The sequence below is a fragment of the Trichosurus vulpecula genome, chromosome 6 (genome assembly GCF_011100635.1).
Source record: "Trichosurus vulpecula isolate mTriVul1 chromosome 6, mTriVul1.pri, whole genome shotgun sequence".
In the NCBI taxonomy this organism is placed as follows: domain Eukaryota; kingdom Metazoa; phylum Chordata; class Mammalia; order Diprotodontia; family Phalangeridae; genus Trichosurus; species Trichosurus vulpecula.
The window spans coordinates 260,866,204-260,887,814 of record NC_050578.1 but is presented as its reverse complement, the minus strand read 5'-3'; the positions used below and the strand labels follow the sequence as shown (position 1 = coordinate 260,887,814).

Here is a 21,611-nt window from a genome sequence, read left to right as displayed (position 1 = left end):
AAAGTTTTAAAAGCATATGTTAAAAAATTTTTTGCATGCAACTAGGAAATAAGATGTACAGGCAATATGGCCTAGAATTCTATCTTGCCCTACAAAAAAAGTAAGGGAAAAGGGGATGAGGGGAAGTGGGGTGACAGAAGGGAGGACTGACTGGGGAACAGGGCAATCAGAATATATGCTATCTTTGAGTGGGGGGACAGTAGAAATGGGGGGAAAATTTGTAATTTAAACTGTTGTGAAAATCAATACTCTAAATTAAAAATATTAAAGAAAAAAAAGGAACTAAAGATGTGCCTTCTTATTGAAGAAAGCTAACAATTTATGGTGCAAGCATTTAATGGGATATTGTAATGCCATAAGAAATGATGGAATGGATAGTTTCAAAGCAAATTGACAGAATTTCTCTTAATTGATGTAGAGTGAATTGAACAGAAAGAGGAAAAATATACACAATTTTATAATGTGTACATTGTAGATGGGAAAAAAATCTTTCAAAATATTTTAGCATTCTCACCAATGCAACGATAAAGTATGACACCAGCAAACTGAAGATGCTAAGTGCCACAGAAGTCATGAACATAAACTTCTAAAGATCACGTATTTTTGGACATGGATAACTTTGAAATTTTTTTTTATTTGGTTATACATATTTATGGTGAGCTTCATTTATTTGCCAATTTATTGATTGGCCTAATTTTTTTATATTTATTTTTTTCAATATTGTGGATTTTGCAGGTGACACTTTATAACTGCAGGTAAAATTAAATAAATAATGTTGATTATAAAATATTAAATTCATTTAGTTTGTTTCTTGGTTGTGGATATAGCCAGTGAATCACAAGACAGAAACTTCCAACTGCCAGTTAGAAACCCCTTTCCACAGAATTAGCTAAAGGTATGTGCAAATTAATGCTATTTATTCACAAGCCATGTCTATGTAACAAAACAATTGAGTAATTGTGAAAAAAGGAAAACCAATCTACCAGTAATAGGACCATGTATTTAGATTTTAAGGCAATTTAGGGATCAAAACTAGTCATTATGGAACCCATCATGCTTTATAGTACTTTAAATTTTGCTACACGCAGTAGGTATTTGGGCACCCTAAGAGTAAGTAATGCAATATTATTATCTCTCTTGTAGAAATGAGGAAACTGAGCCTCCAACAAATTAAATTCTTACCTAGGCTGAGATATCAAAGGCAGAATGGCGATCCATCGGTAACCACTTGAGTAGTATATTATAGTGGAAAGTCCTATTGGTGTAGGTTGTATGTAGGGTGTACTAGATGGGTTATGGAGCTGCCCTACAACTCACAAAATCTGTGATTCTGTGTGTAATGAAAAAAAAAGTCCCGGCATTGAACTCAGATCATAGGTCTTTCTTCTTCTTCTACTTCTTCTACTTCTTCTTCTTCTTAATCTTCATCTTCTTTAACTTATTCTTCTTCTTCTTCTTCTTCTTCTTCTTCTTCTTCTTCTTCTTCTTCTTCTTCTTCTTCTTCTTTTGATGAGGGATGGCAGGGAAATTGGTGTTAAGTGACTTGCCCAAAGTCACACAGGTAGTCATAGGTCTTTTTAATTCCTTTCATGTTCATTGTTGTTTGTTCAATCAATTCAGATTTGTCTGGTTCTTTGTGAACCCATTTGAGGTTTTCTCAGAAAAGATACCAGAGCAGTTTGGCATTTCCTTCTCCAGCTCTTTTTATACATGAAGAAACTGAGGCAAACAGGGTTAAGAAACTTGACCAGGGTCACACAGCTAGAAAGTGTCTGAGATCAGATTGGAACTCAGGAATATGATCTGGATTCTAAGCCTGGCTCTCTATCCCCAGGTACAAACTACCTGTCATGTAGCTATACAAGCAAATGCCTTAAGTTCTCTGAATATCAGTTTATTCATTAAATCAGATACCTTATATAATTTCTCTCCATTCTGCATTTTTAGTGCTATGCTATGGTAAGGAAGTTTTTGAAAAGACAGCTTAGAAGTGACGGGGCCATAAATTAATCCTAAGCCTTCTGACTCTAAATACATTTTTTTCTTAATGAAACACTTCTCAGCCCTTCCTTCACAGAGTTGTGGAAGATCACATTCTTTCCAAGTTTGAATATGCCTGAGGGGAAAACAGAGCTTAATAGAATCCTGTGTTTGATCATTTTGATAATATTTATATAGTAATACCAAAAAAATTCTGAGGCGACATCATACTGCCTTGTCAAGTGATCTCATTAAAATGAGGTAGAAAGAAAGACCTGTGGTCATTGAAAAAGAAGTTTCAAAATTATCCACTAAAGCAAAAATCCATTTGTATTTAATGCTATAATGCCATGCATTATAATACATCAACCAACTATTTTGTCTACAATGTACATATAAGCTCCCTTCCTGTTCTAACATTCCAGACTGTGAGCCTTCAAGGAGGATAGGATAACCCCATAGAAGATAAGCAACATTGTAAAGATGACAACACAGATTGCTCTTTGTAAAGCCAATCAGTAAGTGAAAGATCTTTCCTGCGCATTGAATAGGCCTCAGGTGGGGTCAACAATGATTGCAGACAGTCCCACACCCTTTCATTAACTATATGTGAGGCCCCAGGTCCACACTTTTGCTAGATAGCAAACTCATTTGCTAGTTTCTGAGAAGCCCTCAGGGCCCTAAGGGGAGTTGCTAAGACCATAACCATTCAGAGACCTGAGTTCCAGCCAATCAGATGCTTCCTAGGACTGTGCAAAAAGAGAGTACAGAACTGGGAGCAGCAGAACTGGAGCAGTGGAGTGGAGAGCTGCAAGATTCAGAAACAGATATCAAGAAGACATTGAGGCAGCAGACACAAAAGGAGAGGCCGCATTGAGAGGGTCTGCAGAGAGGAGAGTGCTGAATATGAGAGAGAGTCGTAGACATTAAGGAACTCAGGAAGCAGCAGAGCTCCAGGAGGGAGTACTGAGTGAAGAGTTAGGATTCGTGGGTGACTTTTTACAGGGAGGTCCTAACAATGGGGAGAGGCTACAGCATGGCTTGGCTCCTTGCTATAACACTTTGTTATAATTTCCTTGTTACTACATTGAGATGGGCTTACCTGTTTTGGAATATTATTAATACTACATCAAATGGGACTATTGGTCCTTGGATTTGATCATCTGGAATCTAAATAAATGTTATATTTCCTCTGCCTTCTACCTAGAGAATTCCTTACACTTCAAAAATCCTGAATTACTCAGGCATATCCATGGTTCTCTTCAAGGTCATGAATTTTGACTTACTTCCATTAGCAACATCTGAGAGTCCAATGATATAGATATTGGTACAGGCAAGTTCTAATAAGGGGTACATATGAGAGATGAAAGGGTCAATAACATTAGGACCACAGAAGGGGAGCCTGAAAATAAAAAAAAAATTAAAAAAAGGAGCAGAACCATTCAATGATGGAAGCCTCCTACCCTGGCTACAACCAGCAACAGAACACATAGATGTCATTTCATGATAACCAAGTAATACGAGGTCTTTAAAATGGCCACATAGTGGTCAGAGACAATTATCACCAAAGTTGGCTCATGCAAGATTGGAAGGAAATAGTCTTCTTCTCATAAAGCAAGTCTATGATCATTTTGGGAGACATAGCTATGGAGTAGACAACATCCATAAGAGAAAAATAGGAAAGGAAGAAGAAAATGGGGGATCCCAGAGACTGGTTGCAAATTACTATTACCAAAATCACAAAGTTGACCCCCCCCCCACCCATTGTTATAATGTAGATGGTCAAGAAGACAGCAAATAATATTTTCTGAATCTCAGGATTCTGAGTGAGTCTTAGGAGGACAAACTCAGTCACATTGTTCCTCTGTTCCATTATTTTTTTTTCCTTCTTTCTGCTATGTGTGAATTCAGAAGTCAAAATTGATTCATCTGTAAAGAAAATTATTATTACCACTTAATTACTTTTAGAATTGAAGGATAACTGATCATATTTAAAAGTGGTCTTCCCCTTAACTATTTTGTTTTCATGAAAGCCTTTTGGAAAAGCAATCTTATTGAATGGAACACTAAAGCATATCAATGTAAAGCCTCCTTCCAACCTCTGATGATGAGCACAGGGAGTAGGTAAAGTAGGTAGATATGTTCACATTTTGACCTGGGATGATGATTGCAGTGTTAAACATCATATCCCCCCCAAAAAATCCCCTCAGTTGCTTTAACTATGGGTGGTGGGCAAGGAAATAACCATAAGTCAGCCCAAGGACCTCCATTGTTGGGATATATCTTCCTTTAGTACAAAACCATGACAGGGAGGAGAAATATTTGGATCCCAAATGCTCTTTGCACCATTGCCTGGCACACGTATGTACCGGAGCTTTTCAAAGTCATTCATACATGCCTTGGGAATCTAATCATGCATAATTCTGTAAACAGTGTTATTGCTCTGATAGTTATTTTTAGTAATAATATGATTGATATAAGATCAAGGAAGATATACTAGATACTTTTCATTCTCATTGTCAGTCCACATTAGTCACAAAGATATTATGAAATTAAAATAAGCAAAAATGATCTACTACCAAAACAAACTTGCCATAATACTATCACCACATAATACTAATTAATATTAGCAAAAGTAGTAACTCTAATAAAATCCTACAGTCTTTATGATATTGAAGTGACCCTGAGTGAAAAGTGTTTCCCAATTATGTTCACATAGGCCCTGGGTTTGTCTTGGCAGGTACACTCCCAAATATTTTATTGTGCCTACAATAAATTTAAATGGAATTTCTCTTTCTATCCCTTGCTGTTGGGCTTTGTTAGTAATGTATAGGAATATCAAGGATTTATGTGGGTTTATTTTACATCCTGCAACTTTGCTAAAGTTGTTTATTATTTCAAGTAGTTTTTTTTTTACTGGGTTCTCTAGGATTCTCTAAAGAAATCATCATATCTTCTGCAAAAGGTGATAATTTAGTTTCTTCTTTGCCTATTCTAATTCCTTCAATTTCTTTTTCTTCTCTTAAAGCTAAAGCTAACATTTCTAGTACCAAATTGAATAATAGGGATGATAATGGACATCCTTGTTTCACACCTCTCTTATTGGGAATGCATCTAGCTTCTCTCCACTACACATAATGCTTGGGATGATTTTAGGTAGAAGCTATTTATAATTTTAAGGAAGGATCCATTTATTCCTATGCTTTCTAGTGTTTTTAATAAGAATGTATGTTGTATTTTGTCAAAGGTTTTTTCTGCATCTATGGGGATGATCATATGGTTTCTGATAGTTTTGTTGTTGAAATGTATAATTATGCTGATAGTTTTCCTAATATTGAACCAGCCTTGCATTCCTGGTATAAATCCTACCTAGTCATAGTGTATTATTCTCATGATAAGTTGCTGAAAACTTTTTGCTAATATTTATTTAAAATTTTTGCATTAGTATTCATTAGAGAAATTAGTCTGTAATTTTCTTTCTCTGTTTTGACTCTTCCTGGTTTGGGTATTAGTACCATATTTGCATCATAAAAAGAATTTTGTAGGACTCTTTCTTCACCTATTTTCCCAAATAGTCTATAAAGTATAGGAATTAATTGTTCTTTCAATGTTTGATAAAATTCAAATGTAAAGCCATCTGGCCCTGGAAATTTTTTCCTGGGGGGGTCCATTGATGGCTTGCTCAATTTTTTTTTCCTGAGATGGAGTAATTTAGGTATTTTACTTCCTCTTCTGTTAGCCTGGGCAACTTATATTTTTTGTATATATTCATCCATTTCCCTAATGTTGTCAAATTTATGGGCATACAAATAGGCAAAATAATTTCCAATTATTGTTTTAATTTCCTCCTTATTAAAGGTGAATTCACCCTTTCCATATTTGATACTGGTAATTTGGTTTTCTTCTTTCTTTTTTTTTTAAATCAAATTGACCAAAAGTTAATAATGTTATTTTTTTTTGTTCATAAAACCAGAACTTAGTTTTATTTATTAATTAAAGAGTTTTCTTGATTTCAATATTATTAATCTCTCCATTGATTTTCAGTATTTGTAATTTCGTATTTATTAGGAGATTTTCAATTTGTTCTTTTTCTAGCTTTTTCAGTTGCATGCCCAATTCATTGATCTCCTTTTTGTCTATTTTATTCACATATGCATTTAGAGATATACAACTTCCCCTAAGAACTGCTTTTGCTGCATCCCATAAGTTTTGTTATGTTGTGTCATTATTTTCATTTTTTTGAATGAAGTTATTGTTTGTGTGTTTTTTTCTTTGGCCCACTCATTATTTAGAGTTAGATTATTTAGCTTCCCATTGATTTTTAGTTTATTTTTCCATGGTCTTTTATCACAAATATTTTTTATTGCATCATGATCTGAAAAGGATTCATTGACTACTTCTGCCTTCCTGCACTGAATTGTGAACTTTTTGTGCTCTAGTTCATGGTCGATTTTTGAGTATGTGCCAAGTACCGCTGAGACAAAAGTATATTCCTTTTTATCCTCATTCATTTTTTTCAGAGGTTTATCATATCTGCCTTTTCTAAAATTCTATTCAGCTCCTTAACTTCTTTCTTGTTTATTTTGAAATTTGATTTATCAATTTCAGAGAGTGGGAGGTTGAGGTCCCCCAGTAGTATAGTTTTGTTGTCTATTTCTTCCTGTAACTTCCTTAAATTCTCCTCTAAGATTTTGCATGCTATACCACTTGGTGCATATATGTTAAATAATTATATTGCCTCATTGTATATGGTGCTTTTTAGCAGTATATAGTGTCCTTCCTTTTCTCTTTTATTTAGATCTATGTTTGTTTTTACTCTGTCTGAGATTAGGATTGCTACAACTGCATTTTTTTCTTTACTTTAGCTGAAGTGTAATATATTCTACTCCAGCCTTTTACCTATTCCCTGTCTGTTTCCCCCTGTTTCAAATGTGTTTCATGTAAACAACATATTGTATGATTATGGTTTTTAAACCACTCAGCTATCTGCCTCTGTTTTATGGAAGAGTTCATCACATTCACATTCACAGTTATGATTACTTTTTGTGTCTTTTTCTCCATCCTATTCCCCTGCTGTTTTTGCTTTTATTTCTCCCTTCTCCATTCCACTCCTCAAAAGTGTAATAACAACAATAAAATCTAACAGTCTTTATGGTATAGAAGTGACCCTGGGTACTTGAGGGCTGTGCCCACTGATTATGAACTCTGGCAAGTCAAGAAAGCAAGAAAAGCTTAGAGTGTGGTGCTTAGGATTGACTAGTTGTATATTATATTATGATGACCCTAATAATGACAAGTAAAATTGTTGAAATTTTACACTATAGCTGTTAAAGTATATTTTGCAAAGTTATAAAGGGTAATCTGATTTGCATCAGTGAATGGAGTACCTACAAAGAATGCTTTGGAAGTATAGGGAACAATAATCTTTACAATACTTATACGATATTTTGTAATTTACAAAATGATCTAATGGAAATAGATATGCAAAATTCACTTCAATATTCCATAAAAATATGATTTCACGAATGAGGGTGTTACTTGCATCACACAAATTAAAAACCAACATGTCAGGAAGTCCATATCAGAGCATTCTTATAAAATGGCTGAGTAGGTCAGAGAATTCCAAGCTCTCAAGATTTTCCCCCACAAAAGAGATAAAATAGCACCTTAAGGCAAACAAATATAGTAAAATAAATAAGAGTAGGGGCACAATAGAGATCTTCCCAGGGTAATTGGAGAAAATCAGAAGAAAAATCCCAGGATGAGGTTTGATGCCTGTGAAGTAAAAACACCTGCAGGCTATGGTCTGTGTTAACAAGTTACAACTAGAGGCAAGCCCTGGGGATTTTTGGGTTGGGAGACTGGCTAGGCTCCTGCCACCAGAACTTTACTCCCTGGGATACTGAGGTGAGTTGGGCCTCTGAGCAGGGGAAGATTGAGGGAACCTCTCCTGACAAGGAACCTCAGACCCAGCTATGCTGCAGAGAGCAGTAGATGTGAGAAGGGACCAGCACAGGCCCTGTGAGAAAAGAAGCAGTGAGGTGGGGACTCCTCTGACTGTGGGCACTTATGGGAGGATGGAGGTTTGACTTTGGTTCCAGGCTAGAGAGGAGAACTGAAGATCTGGGTTAAGAAGTACCATCCATCATAACCCAGGGCTAATGGTGATAACGAATATTAAGCTATTACTACAAAATTGCACAGGCAAAGGACAAAGGATCCAAAAAAAGGAAAGTTATTGTGGGAATAGAGAAGATTGGGATTCATCTTCAGAAGAGGATATTGAAGCAAAGAACCCCCCTTCTGCCCCCAAAAAGTAACATTAAATGATCTCCTGCCCCAAAAGAATTCATAGAAGAATTCAAAAAAACTAAAAATCAAATGAGAGAGATGGAGAAAAAACCCCCCAAAAATGATGAGTAATCCAAGAAAAACAAGAAGATTATGAAAAGAATGTCAACTAATTAGAAAAGGAGACCCAGAATCTTAAGGAACAAAATGATACCTTAAAATTTAGTATTGAGTAAGGTGAAGAAAGTGAAGTTATTATAAGATGTCAAGAAATAATTACACAAAATATGAAGAATAAAAAAAATAGAAGAGAAAGTTAAACAGAAGAAAAACAACTGATCTGGAGAACAGATCAAGAAAAAACACATATGAATAACTGGATTACCTGAAAATTATGATAAAAAAAGAAAATAATTAAAGAAAATTTTCCTGAAGCATTAGAATCAGGGGGGAAAGTAAAAATAGATAAAAATGCATTGAATACCACTTGAAAGAGATACTATGATGAAAATATTACAGTCTAATTGTAAAACCCCCAGCTCAAGGATACAATATTAAAAGTAACAAGAAAAAAATAATTAAAATATGAAGATGCCACAATTAAAATCAGAGAAGACCTAGCAGCAGAGACACCAAAGGACCAACCACAGATCTTGGAACCCTATGTTTCGAAGAGCAAAAGAACTGGGGACCTGTCCGAAAATATCATACCCACCAAAGTTAAGCATAATCTTGAATGGGAAAAAGTGGACATCTTATCAACTTTCAGACTTCTAAGCATGTATTAAAAAAAAAAAAAGACTGAACTTCATAGAAGATTTGACATATGAGAGCCATCAAAAACATAAGGAACATACCAAAGACTGATAACAAGTACTTCAACAAGGGCAGGCTGTTTACTTTTTATATATGTAAAATGCATGTATTTCTAAGACTGTTATTAGTAATTGGGTAGGTTGTAAGAAAGATTTGGGTAGATCTGAGTATTATAGGACTTTAAAACACAAAACCATTTAGGAACAGCTAAAAAGAGTAATTACTTTATACAAATGAATTGCAAGAGGAAGAATCAATAAAGAGAAATTGGCTAGGGGAGCAGTTAGTATGCATATAAGTACATACTGACACATATTCATTTATATGCATGCATGCATATGTACATGTATGAATATATACTTTAATATACTCATATACATGACTATAAAATTCTTCTGAATTCATAAGAAATAAAATAGTAAGGAGATAGGGAGGGGGAGAGAAGATAAGAGAAGGATCTCTAGAGGGAAGGGTGAGGGAATATGTTATAGGAGGCTACAGAAGGATGTATAGATTTATGGGAATGGGAGGATGGGGGAGGGATCCTTGGAGATAGCTAGGCTAAGTAATAGGAGGGAAAGGTAGCAAGTAGAAGGAAAGGAGAAGGGTCAGGAGGGTTAGGAAACAAGAGATGAGAACAAACATAAAAACAAAGATCAGGAGCACAATTTGTTAGGGAAAGTATATGTCTATATATGTACATATATATAGGTATACATATATATGCATATACATGTATATATATATATATGTGCATGTGTGTATGCATATATCTATATTTATACAGTAATATATCTGAACTTAATTGTAGCCTGGGGTGGAGAAGGAAGGGTGAAAAAATAACAAAGTGAACAGTGTGTAGCAGAAAACAGAGGAAAACTTACAAGGAATCAAAGAAAAGAAGGACAACTCTCAAAGCAACTTGTAGTATTTATCACACAGACTTTCTTGAAATGAAAATGTATCATTACATATTTTGAATCCTCTATTACATTCTGCTAGGTACATGACATGCTTTTTTTTCTTTCCTTTGTATGTAATTTCCAATGTTTAAGGTCACAATATGTTTTTATTCCTCTATTCTGTAATCGTATTCTGCTGTTTGAGTCTAAAATGATTTTTTTTTTAAAAAATCCAACATATCTGCATATATTACTTAACAAACTCTGATAGCCTTTAAAATAAGTGCTTATATATACATACATATCATATGTGATATAGCATATATTTATATAGAGAGATTCAAAATAACTACGGTGTATTCATATACTATATGAATATATGAATATTTCAAAAGGTGGTCAACCTCCACATGTAAACATAAATACATACCAGAACAGTACATTTATGTGCATACATATGTGAACGTACATGTACGTATGTCTATATATCTATAGACATGAAGTAAGTTGTGGTTCAGTCAAGGAAATCTGAATGAAATCTCAAAATGCATTTAATTAAAAGAACTACATTCAAAAGTAATGGACAAAATCATTTCAGTAATATAACACATAACACAGAGAGTGACAAGACTGTTGTGCCTTCATTCAATATAGTACTTACTGTGCTCACTCACCTCTTGAGTAGGAAATGGTGATGAAGTTTTTCTTTTTTGTCCAGTCCTCCAGTCCTGACCCTGCTTATTCCAAGAGGGAAGATCATCATTAAGATGAGAGATAAGGAACTAAAACTTTATCAAGTAAACTATTGTCTGACCTTTTTATTCAAAATTACTATCATGTAATCCTCTTCCAGCTTTTCAGTAGTCTGCATTTTCTAGGAAAGATGAGAATTAAAACTTTGTGTATTTCTGTCTTATTCTCCTACTAAACTGTGCTCTTTTAGGAAACAGTTTGTGTTTTGTATATGTTCTGTACCCCTAATAAAGTCTCACAATCTACTGAATAAAGCATTTGTTTAATGAATATTGACTCCTATTTGAGTGATTATCTCTTTTCCTTCCATGCTATTAGTTTGTCTCATGAATGATTTTATTCATTTATTCTATTAAAATATATAAAATGAAACCCTATGTTCAGTGTACTCTCCAATGTCTGTTCACTATTAGAAGGTACTAAAATTTGTATATTAGTATATTGTATATGGTATGCAATATTTCACAGGACAGTGAAGTGGCTCAGTGAATAGAGTACTGGTTTTGGAATCAGGAAGATGTGTGAATCTTCATGAGCTCAAGTCTGACCTCTGACACTTATTAGCTCTGATGTTGGGCAACTCACTTAACCCTGTTTGACTCAGTTCTTCAACTGTAAAATGAGTTAGAGAAAGAAATAGCAAACCACTCTAGTATCCTTGCCAAGAATAGGGTTTCAAAGGGTTTCAAACCAAATAGGGTTTCGAAGAGTCACACATGACCAAAATTACTGAACAACAAACTATTTCATAGGTTTCTGGTTTTCCCATAAGCATACATAATCCATCATCATATGAAAAAGGGATTAATGCATTGTATTAGCAATTGCTACATTACTGGGAATGAAAAAAGAGAATTCAATAGCTGCAATCACACAAATCCCTCTATAACCCATTGTAAATATAGCTTCCTATTCTTAAATTTAAATAAATTCAACCAAGATAAACATATAACCTAATGAACAAGCAAGAAAAATTATTGAGTGAATACTAAATGAAATAAAACATTATAGATCATGAATCATATTTTCATTTCCATTTTCATTTTTCAGATTAAAATAAATCTTTATTATTTTGTGTGATAAAATAAAAAAATGCTCAGAATAAAAATGGGAAAAATCATTGCCATTGAATGATGGTTAATTCCTGAGTGCCAATATTTTGCCTTTTCCAGTTCTCACTTACTGAGATTGCATTTAAACCTTAATCAGGAAAAAAAACACATAAAATCATTTCCAGATACTCCACTGCTATTATTTGAGCAGTGAATTATTTTAATACATATGTTATCCACAAATGTATTACCTGAACTATATTTCTCTGCCTTTAGAGGCAAGTTGTTTAATTTTATTTTAGTCTTGGATATTAATACCTTATCCTTGGTATTAAACTAACCTGAAAGTAGAAGCAACCGGTTAATGAACAGAGTGCTTCAGGATCCCACCTTAGTCAGACAATTTAACCACCTGAAGCAGGGAAGATTATGTTAAGCCACAAGGGGTATAAAAGGCCTAGATGTATCTTGGTAATTTTCTTTAATTCTGTCCATCATCTCAATATTTTGAAAAAAAAAATTGCCCTTGAATGGTAGAAGGGATTACATTAAAGTGCAGAAATTTAAAGAAGGCCCCGCCCTAAGCATCATGATACTTGCAGGGGGAAACTTATACTTGTCATTGAGCCAATCCAATTACCTTTTCTATTTTAATTAAGTTATAATGTTCTCTGTCTTGTGTTTGGTCATAAATTCTCCCCTTCTCCATAGATCTGGGCATGCAAACTATTCCTTGCTCTCCTAATTTACTTATAGCTTTACCCTTTATGTCTATATCGTGTACACATTTTGACCTTATTGTGGTAAACAGTGTAAAATGTGCATCTATGTTCCAATTTCCCCACATCCTCTCTAGTATTTATCATTGTCCTGTTTTGTCATGTTAGCCAATCTGACAGGAGAGATGTCCTATCAAAGACTTCTTTTTATTTTCATTTCTATAATCAATAGTGATTTAGAGCATTTTTTCATATGCCTATAGACATCTTTAATTTCTTCTTCTGAAAAGTGCCTGTTCATATTCTTTCACCATTCTTCAATTAGAGGATGACTTGTATTCCTATAAATTTGGTTCAGTTCCCTGTATATTTCTAATTGCATTATAGGGCATCTCAATGAAGAGTTTAACTCTGAGTTCAATGGTCTTTAAAGTATTGCTAAGTAGTTTTATTCTAGACAGCTTTGAGATAGCTTCAAGGCAAATGACATTGTCCATTCTTTTCTAAGCTCTCTGTGTAGATACATGTATATAGATTTTAAATGTTTATGTATCTCCTCTTCTCCCAGCCCCACCATAAAAGATTGTCCAACTGCCTCACTTTACAGAGGAGGAAACTGAGGTCAAGACGGGCAAAGTGAACAGGCCATTGGAGCTAAAGGACTGTACCGGGTTCTGTGCTTTACACTGCGCTGTGTACATAATGTGTGTGTATGTGTGTGTGTGTGTGTGTGTGTGTGTGTGTGTGTGTGTATGTATATTCAGTTTCTCTTCATGACCAATATTTTTACATTCAAAAACAATTTTAAGACTTAGAAAGCACTTTCTTCACAACAGTAAGGCAGAACAATATAGGAATTATTATTATTATTATTATTATTATTCCACTTTACTGTAGAAATCAAGGCTCTGGGGTGGTTAAAAGATTTGCCCATAAAATTACTAACTCCTGGCATCTGGCTGCTAACTTCACCAGTCAATTTAAATTGTCCTCTCTAAAGTTGCCAGAAATTTTCCCATCAACAAAACTAATTGCCTTTTACCCATTCTCATCCTTCTTAAACTCTCTGCTGCATCTGACACTGGATGACTCTCCTCTCTGAGCTTTTGTGACACTGCTGTCTACAGTGGTTCTTTCGCTACCTGTCTAAACTTTCGTTCTCTATTGGCTATGCTCCCTATCTGTTTTTCTCTCTGTTACCCTCTCTTATTTGCTCTACTTTTTTTTCTCTCTTTTTTTTGTTTACCTTTCTTCTTTCTCATGATTAATTACATTGTTCATAATTCTTCTTTAGAACTTGATTATTGTGTAAATAAGTTTAATGTGAAGCTATATGTAGAAGATATATCCACTACATACCATCTTGGGGGTGAGTGAGAAGGGGAGGGAAGGGAAGAAAATCTGGAACTCAAAAACACATGGAACTCAGTGTTATAAATTAAAAATAGTAAAAAAAAACTTAATTAAAAAATGTTGGTCTATGCCAAGTTTCTGCATTACTGTTTTCCAATAGAAATTCTAGATATTAAAACCTAGATTTTATTGTGTTTAAGCATAGATTCAATATTCACAAAAATAACCCTGAAGCAAGATTAAGATTTGCACCAAAGTTTTTATACAGAAAAACTTACATGACAGAGACAGAGAAATTATATTATAAGATGGTAACATAGTTAGAGGCCAGATTTGAAGACCTCAGGTCTTCTTGAATCCAGGCTCAGCACTATTATCAATTGCTCCACCTCCCTGAGGTACCTTCTAGCTCTCATTTTCTGTGATACGCTGGGTTCCCCACCAGTACTACCAATTCTTCTTTTGCAAGCTCCTAAAATCCATCAAGGCTATGAAAGAAAGATTAGAAGATTCTTCTAATTTCTTTACCACTTTTATCCACCTTTTCAAAAGAAGCACACCACTTTCCTTTCTTTTTTTTTAAATGGTACTAGTGAAAATGAATATTGTAGAAATAAAAGATGAGTCTGGCAAAGCTCTTTTATATTTCCAAGCACCTCACTGTTTAATTCTAATCCTGAGGAATTGCTACAGAGCATTAATTAATCAACTTCTTTAGATACTTTTGAAAAGTAAGAGGCAGTTAATTAACCTAGCAATTACTTTCTTTACATAGTGCTTTAATTCTTGTCAAAGTCTCTTCTAATTCTCCCTCCTTAATGTCCAGATAATGAAAACAAACAAACAAATAAACCAACTTATTTATTTGGGACCTTTCAGGATAAGTCTCATTAAAATTTCAAGCTTTCTCCTTTATCAGCAATTCATGGGGCATTCCATACTCTGGAGAAGCTAGGTAGCACAGTCCATAGAGTGCTAGGCCTGGAGTCAGGAAGACCTGAGTTCGAATGTGACCTCAGATACTTTTTAGTTGTGTGACCCTAGGCAAATCACTTAACCCTGTTTGCCCCAGTTTCTTCAGCTATAAAATGAGCTTTAGAAAGGAAGGGTAAAGCACTCCAGTATCTTTGCCAAGAAAATCCCCAAATGAGTTGGACATGAGTGAAAAAGAGCGACTGAAACATAGGCTATGTCCTTATATTTCTGCATCCTATTCCCTTGTTTCCACATTTGTTTCTCTTATCTCCCCTCTTCTCTCTTCCCTTCTTCTCAATTCTCCCATTCCTTCCCCATCAACTCTAACCTACCCAGTATCTCACTCTGAAAATATTTGTTCCTTCCTTTCTGCTCACAAACATGCCCATTTCACCTTCATCTTAAAAGAAACAAAAAAAAAATCTTATTTGACTTGTCCATGTCCATTGGGTGTAATATTTTCTGCTCCATTTTCCCTCCCCTGGAGGATACACTTCTTGAGAAAGAGATCTACATTTTGGTGCCTCCACCTCTTGCCTCTTTTTAGATTTTAGACAATGTGGAATCTGGATTCCAATGTTATCCTTTAATTGAAACTGATCTTGGTATACACTTATCAATGATCTTTTTGATAGGGTGCTTGGGTGCTTGTGCATGGATCCCTATTTAAAATCACATTTTCCTTAGGTTCCAAATACTATCCCTGACAGTTTTCTGCCCAGCCTAAAGTCACTATGCCTAGCAATAACTCATAAGTGGGCCCCATTAAGATGAAGTACCTTTCTTGTAAAAAAGGTCTGTCTTGTAACCAAAGAATTATCATGTATTTGATGAGGGCACAGTCTCTGGGAACCCCTTGAACCCTTGAACTCTCCTTGAATCTTCCCACTTGATCTGGCCTTGGCCTGAGGCTATAACCATTAGGCCCAAATGCCTACCTTGCCCAGTCCTCTATTGTCTAGCTGTTTCCCACCCTTAATCCTGTTTCCCATCCTTAATCCTGATCAAAATATCTATACCCTAGCTCTTTTACCCTAGCCCTTTATTGTCTGTCATTTCCATCACCCCAGACCACCCCTCAATCCCTCCCACAATCTTTGCATATATAATCTCCTTCTTGCCTCCATGAAGTTGGTCAAATCCAATCTAGCTCAGATTGGTCTGGCCCACTTTCCTTACAAGTGTCGCAAGGGGTGGGATGTCTTGGGGCAGGCCTATTTGGCTAACTTTAAATAAACTTTGTCTTTTCCCTTGGCTGAGAAAGCTTGAGTAGAATTCTTTTGACAGGACCCGGTATGTCGGTACTTTGGGGTGTTGAGCACCCCTCCCTCACCCCAAACCCTCTTCATATTGACTCCTAAAGTTATCATTTTCAATGCATTGGTCAAGCTACAGGCATCAACTCTCAAAGTTAATATAATACACACATAAAAGACTAAAAATACACCCCTAAGAAACTCCTTCCCCTGTTTTCCAGCAGTGAATGACACCTGTGACCAAGGTTATAAATTATTCCCTAGTTAGTATACCTTCCAGATAATCCACTACTTTTCCTATATAAGCTTTAGCATAGTTCGTGTGAGTTTGCAGGTTCCTTAAGGACTCTTGCCCACTGGATAATATAGCAATAAATCTTTGCCATCATGACTTAAGGAATGCTTGAGTCCCTGAATTCATTTCAGATGACCTTATCCAGTGCTCCACTCCTCAAGGGGTCCCTGAACCTTTTATCCCCACCCTGAAAAAACCTCATCATTTTAATTGTCAAATCTAAGGGCCTCTTTATTTTCTTATGCACATAATATATATTTTAATGTCCACAATTGAATCAAAAATTAAAGGAGATAAAATAAACATTTATCATAGTCATTCACAGTCCAGCTGAACAAATGATTACATTGGCCATGCCCCAACAGGTATGTCTCTTTTTGCATTTTAAGTTGATCTCTTCTATGACAGGAGGTGAGTGGAAACCTTCATCTTCAGTCTTCCAGACTTATGATTGATCAATACATTAATCCCAGTTCTAAATTCTTTAAAAGTCAATATGCCTATAAGGTTATCAACTTTGTATAAATTAGTCTTCTGATTCCACTCATTCCATTGATCATCTCAATGGTTTTTCATGTGCTGTCCTTCATACTTAAGATGATTTGTCTACCCATCTCTGTCTACGAATTTCTATGGCTTCCTTCAAGACTAATCTCAAATTCCATTTTCTGTAGGAGACTTTTACCTCTACTCCCTCCCCCATCTACTACTAGTGCCTTCCTTCTGACAATAGCTTCCACTTACATTGTATGTATGTGTGTAAATATATATGCATGTGTATGCATGCATTCACACATGTTATTGTACACTGTGTCTAGCATGAAGAAAGTAAGTTCTTTGGACATTGGGATCATGGTTTTTTTTCTTTGTACCTCTAAATTTAGCACATTTCCTGGCATGTAGTCAGTATGCAATAAGCATTTATTGACTGCTTTGCAAGATAAATCTGATTCCTAGATGCCCACAGAAGAAGTCTAGAAATATGTATTTTGAACTGAAAAATATCTTTAAAGATCTTAAAACTCTCCTTGTTGTCAACCAGAGGTTTCTTTTTAGTTTTATCTGGCTGCAACAAAGATAGGCAGGTTCACAGACAAGATCCATGATAACCTTTGTTCACTTCTTTTGTGGCACATCTGATTAAAACATTTACAAGTTAAATTCCAAAGAACTTTATTAATGGAATATTATCTTGTTTAGGGTAAGGCTTGGAGTTATTGATGACAAATGCACATGGCAATGAAATAAATAAGGTTCATTGGAACAGTTTCCCAGTGAAGGGAAAACACATACGTGCACACACAAACACACACACACACACACACGCAATAAGTTTATATTCCTCAAATGTCTTTGTTATCTATAGGCTAGAACAATAGATTGTGTATTCATAGTAAAAATATTTATCCCTGGGGTACTACCCCAAATCACTCTCTTTGGATCATTTTGTACTCACCCAGGGTCTAATGTAGGAAGATCAAAATAAAGCTTATATCTCCACCAATGTGGGTCAAATGGACCCAGTTCCTATACGATCATTCAAGAAAACAATAGTAATGACTATATAATCATTTAAAAAATGTAAAAATATTTTTCATATTGTTTAAAGAAGTAAAAAGCCTTTACTAAGTACTCTTTCATTTATTCCTATAACAACAATGCTGCTTGCCAATACTGTGGCTGTGTAAGGCCAATAACACCAGCACACAGGAGGGCTGCTAGCACAGATTCTTTGATCTGCTTTTCTAAAGAAAGCAACTTTAAGAGGTTAAAAATCTCACTTTAATTAAACATATATATATACGATTCACTTAGTTCAGGAAGAAAAGCCAGTACCCTGTACTTCAGAGAGAATGTAAACAAAAATTACAAGCACACATTATATAAATAGAGCAAATAAACACAAATATATACAGTTAGAAGAAAGAAGCACAAACATTTGTGATTTCAAAGCTGAGGGGCTCCAGTAGCTATCCAGAGTGTCATGTGGTAAAATCACAGGACACTATTACAGTGATTGAGAGCCCCAACCAAAATGCTAACCTCTGAGTTTATATACCCCTCTTTGAGCTGGAAGGCTTCACACCTAATTAGCAAAAGGGTGTGGGTCAGGGGCTTCACACCAAAAGGTTGTGGGTCTGGAGCTTCACACCTAGTTAGCAAAAAGGTGTGGGCCTGGGGCTTTCCCCCTACCAAGACTTAATCAAAGGCACTTGATTATTTTAGCATTGTAAAAGAGAAAAATGTTTTAAAAAATCCCACCTTAATTACCATTATAATTCCTCTCAACAATATTGTCAAGTGGGTGCTATTATTATTCCTATGTGACAGATGAGAAAATTGAGGCTAAGAGTTTAAGTGACTTTACCAGGGTCAGGCATTTAGTAAGTGGCTGTGGCAGGATTCAAACTTATGTCTTTCTGATGATAAGTCCTCTATATATGCTGTAACCTATAGGTCCCTATGCCTTTTATGGATAAAAAGCAGCCTGTGTTTCAATTGCAAGGCCAAAAAGAAGAACAAATAATAACATCAAGAATAAAGGAAAGGCAGTACTCCAAGTAACTTTTCCTCCACTCTCTCCAATTCACTCACACTTCATTGAGTATGGAGGATTCTCTTTATTGGGGATGATTTGATTAGCTCATATTTGATCTAGGTGTTAAGATTGCATCTATTAAAGCAAGTCTTCAGTGCATAATCACCCCACTTCAGAGACAGCCATACAGAGGTGAGCAGAAACCAAAGAGCATTTAAATAACTCATGACAGATTTATATCTCCAAGTACATCCATTTTGACTTCCTTTGGATGGACAAAGCAAATGCATTCATTCAAAGTGAAGGCTGCTTTATCAAGGTAGAAAAATCCTTTGCTGCTATCAGAGCAGCCACTTCATGATCACCTTGATCAAATCATTTCATCTCTCCTAGTCCTTTCTTTTCTGTCTTTAGGTTACTAATCCTTGCAATATCCACTTCCCAAAATTATTTTAAGAGTTAAATGAAATGCGTTCGCATTAGAACAATTGGAGAGGTGGCAGAGTGCATAAAGTTGCTTAATTTAATATTTTACTTGAAGAGACTACCTTCTCTACAACATCCCCAGGTAATAAAGCATTTGACTTAAGATTTCCAGTCACTTCACAAGATCTGATTCTTGTCATCCCATGCAGTCCATATCCATAGGTACAGATATTTTATTATTTTATTTTCCTTTTAATCTTTATGAAACATTGACCCATTATTAAAAGATCTATTCCATTTACTGAAGAAATGTTAAAGGCCTGTACCATAGAATTATCCTTTAAATATTTGTTTGCAAGGATAATGTTTTGAAGTAGTCCTTAACCCTGTTCATAACTTACCTAAAGGTGATCTTATTCAACTCACATCTCCCACATTTCACCTCAATCATTGTCTGGTGTGTTTATAAAATGCAATATTACTATTTCTAAAACATTCCATTATTCTATCAGTGAAAAACTAAAAAAGAAATTATGTTTACTTCATCTATTAGAAATAAAATTTCAGCAACATTTTTATACTATTATATCCATGTTAATATCCACTTCCAAATATACTGTTTATTTCTTATCCTAAAACATTCTTTGGCTCCATAATTTTCTCATGGCGTTTTTTACTTCCTCATTCCTTAGCGTGTAGATTAAGGGATTTAACATAGGGGTTATCATTGTATAAAACACAGCCATGGCCTTATCAATGGAAAAGGTGGTCATAGGTTGTAGATATGCAAACATACATGGCCCAAAGAACAAAATGACCACTACAATGTGGGACACACAAGTTGAGAGAGCTTTACGCTGCCCTTCTGAGCTGTGTGTTTTCAAGGAATTCAGTATGATGATGTAGGATATAAGAAGCATGAAAAAAATTAGTATGCACATTATTCCACTACTGGCAGCAACAAAAAGGCCAAAGGGATGTATATCAGCACAAGAAAGTTTCAGCAAAGGAAATAAATCACAAAGAAAATGGTCAATGACATTGGGACCACAAAAAGGTAGCCAGATGATGAATAGAATCAGTATCATGGCATGAACAAAGCCTCCCATCCAGGCCAATCCCACCAAAAGAATACATACTGGTCTTCTCATGATGGTCAAGTAATGCAGGGGCTTACAGATCGCCAAATACCTGTCATAGGCCATCACCATTAACAGGATGACTTCAGCCCCAGCAAACAAATGTTCTGCAAAAAGCTGGGTCATACATGCATTGAAAGATATTGTTTTCCTGTTAGAGAGTGAATCAACTATCATCTTGGGGCCCATGGAAGAAGAATAACAACCATCTAAGAAGGACAAGTAGGAAAGAAATACATACATAGGGGAGCTTAGAGTGTGACTGGTTGCAATGGTGATGACAATCAGCATGTTTCCCAGCAAGGACAATAAGTAAATGAGTAAAAATACCACAAAAAATATTTTCTGCATTTCGGGATTCTGTGTGAGGCCCAAAAGAATGAATTCAGTCACATTATTTGCACCATCCATCTCTACATTTTTGGTGATGGTCACATAGGTTAAAGTTGGTTAACCTGGAAAAGAAAAAAAAATAATCATAGTTAGATATACATTGCATTACATTGCCAAGTAAGATGGAATCCAAATCACAGAATTTAATGAAACCAAGATCCCATTAAGTAGCTATTAAGTAAAAACTATACCTCAAAAAGACTCCCTTCAACACCATTACTAAAGAGGGTCATTCAGATTTTTTCTTTGTTTTGTTTAATGATATTAAAAGAATGGGAATGTGTTTGCTCATGAAGCATCACATTCCAAAGGGGGTTATATATTCTTTTTATCTGTCTGTCTTTGTTTCCATAAGATAGGTACTTTTTCAACTGGAAAACATATATGTATATCTAGATAGATAGATGGATAGATAGATATGTAAGAAAAAGAAGTTGCTCTCAGAATTCCATTGCTTGATAAGTGGGCTGTGGAGGAGTATTACTTGTAGGTTGAAGCTCCAATTTCACCTCAGTATGTAGCTTTAGTTTTATAATTTAAATTATGTAAATTCTTTGACACTCTGTCCAGAGAATAAATCATATAAATATTTACAATTGTGAAATTCACTTCTTTTCCAGTCCCTCAAAATAACCCTGTCTTAAGGCTTGCTCTTCTCTGGGACTACATGTAATGAATCACTGATAAAATGGATATCTTAGAAAAAAAATACCTACCAAACT

General features: G+C 35.1%; 1 protein-coding gene and 1 pseudogene across 1 annotated transcript; both read right to left on the bottom strand.

Annotated features, from left to right (window-relative positions):
- Positions 1-3,216: 3,216 nt before the first annotated feature.
- LOC118854996 lies at positions 3,217-19,808 on the bottom strand (annotated as a pseudogene).
- LOC118853386 (olfactory receptor 4C5-like) lies at positions 19,654-20,907 on the bottom strand. The gene has a single exon (XM_036763424.1). The coding sequence runs from the start codon at positions 20,905-20,907 to the stop codon at positions 19,990-19,992; it is 918 nt and encodes a 305-aa protein (XP_036619319.1). The 3' UTR covers positions 19,654-19,989.
- Between the last annotated feature and the right edge of the window lie 704 nt (positions 20,908-21,611).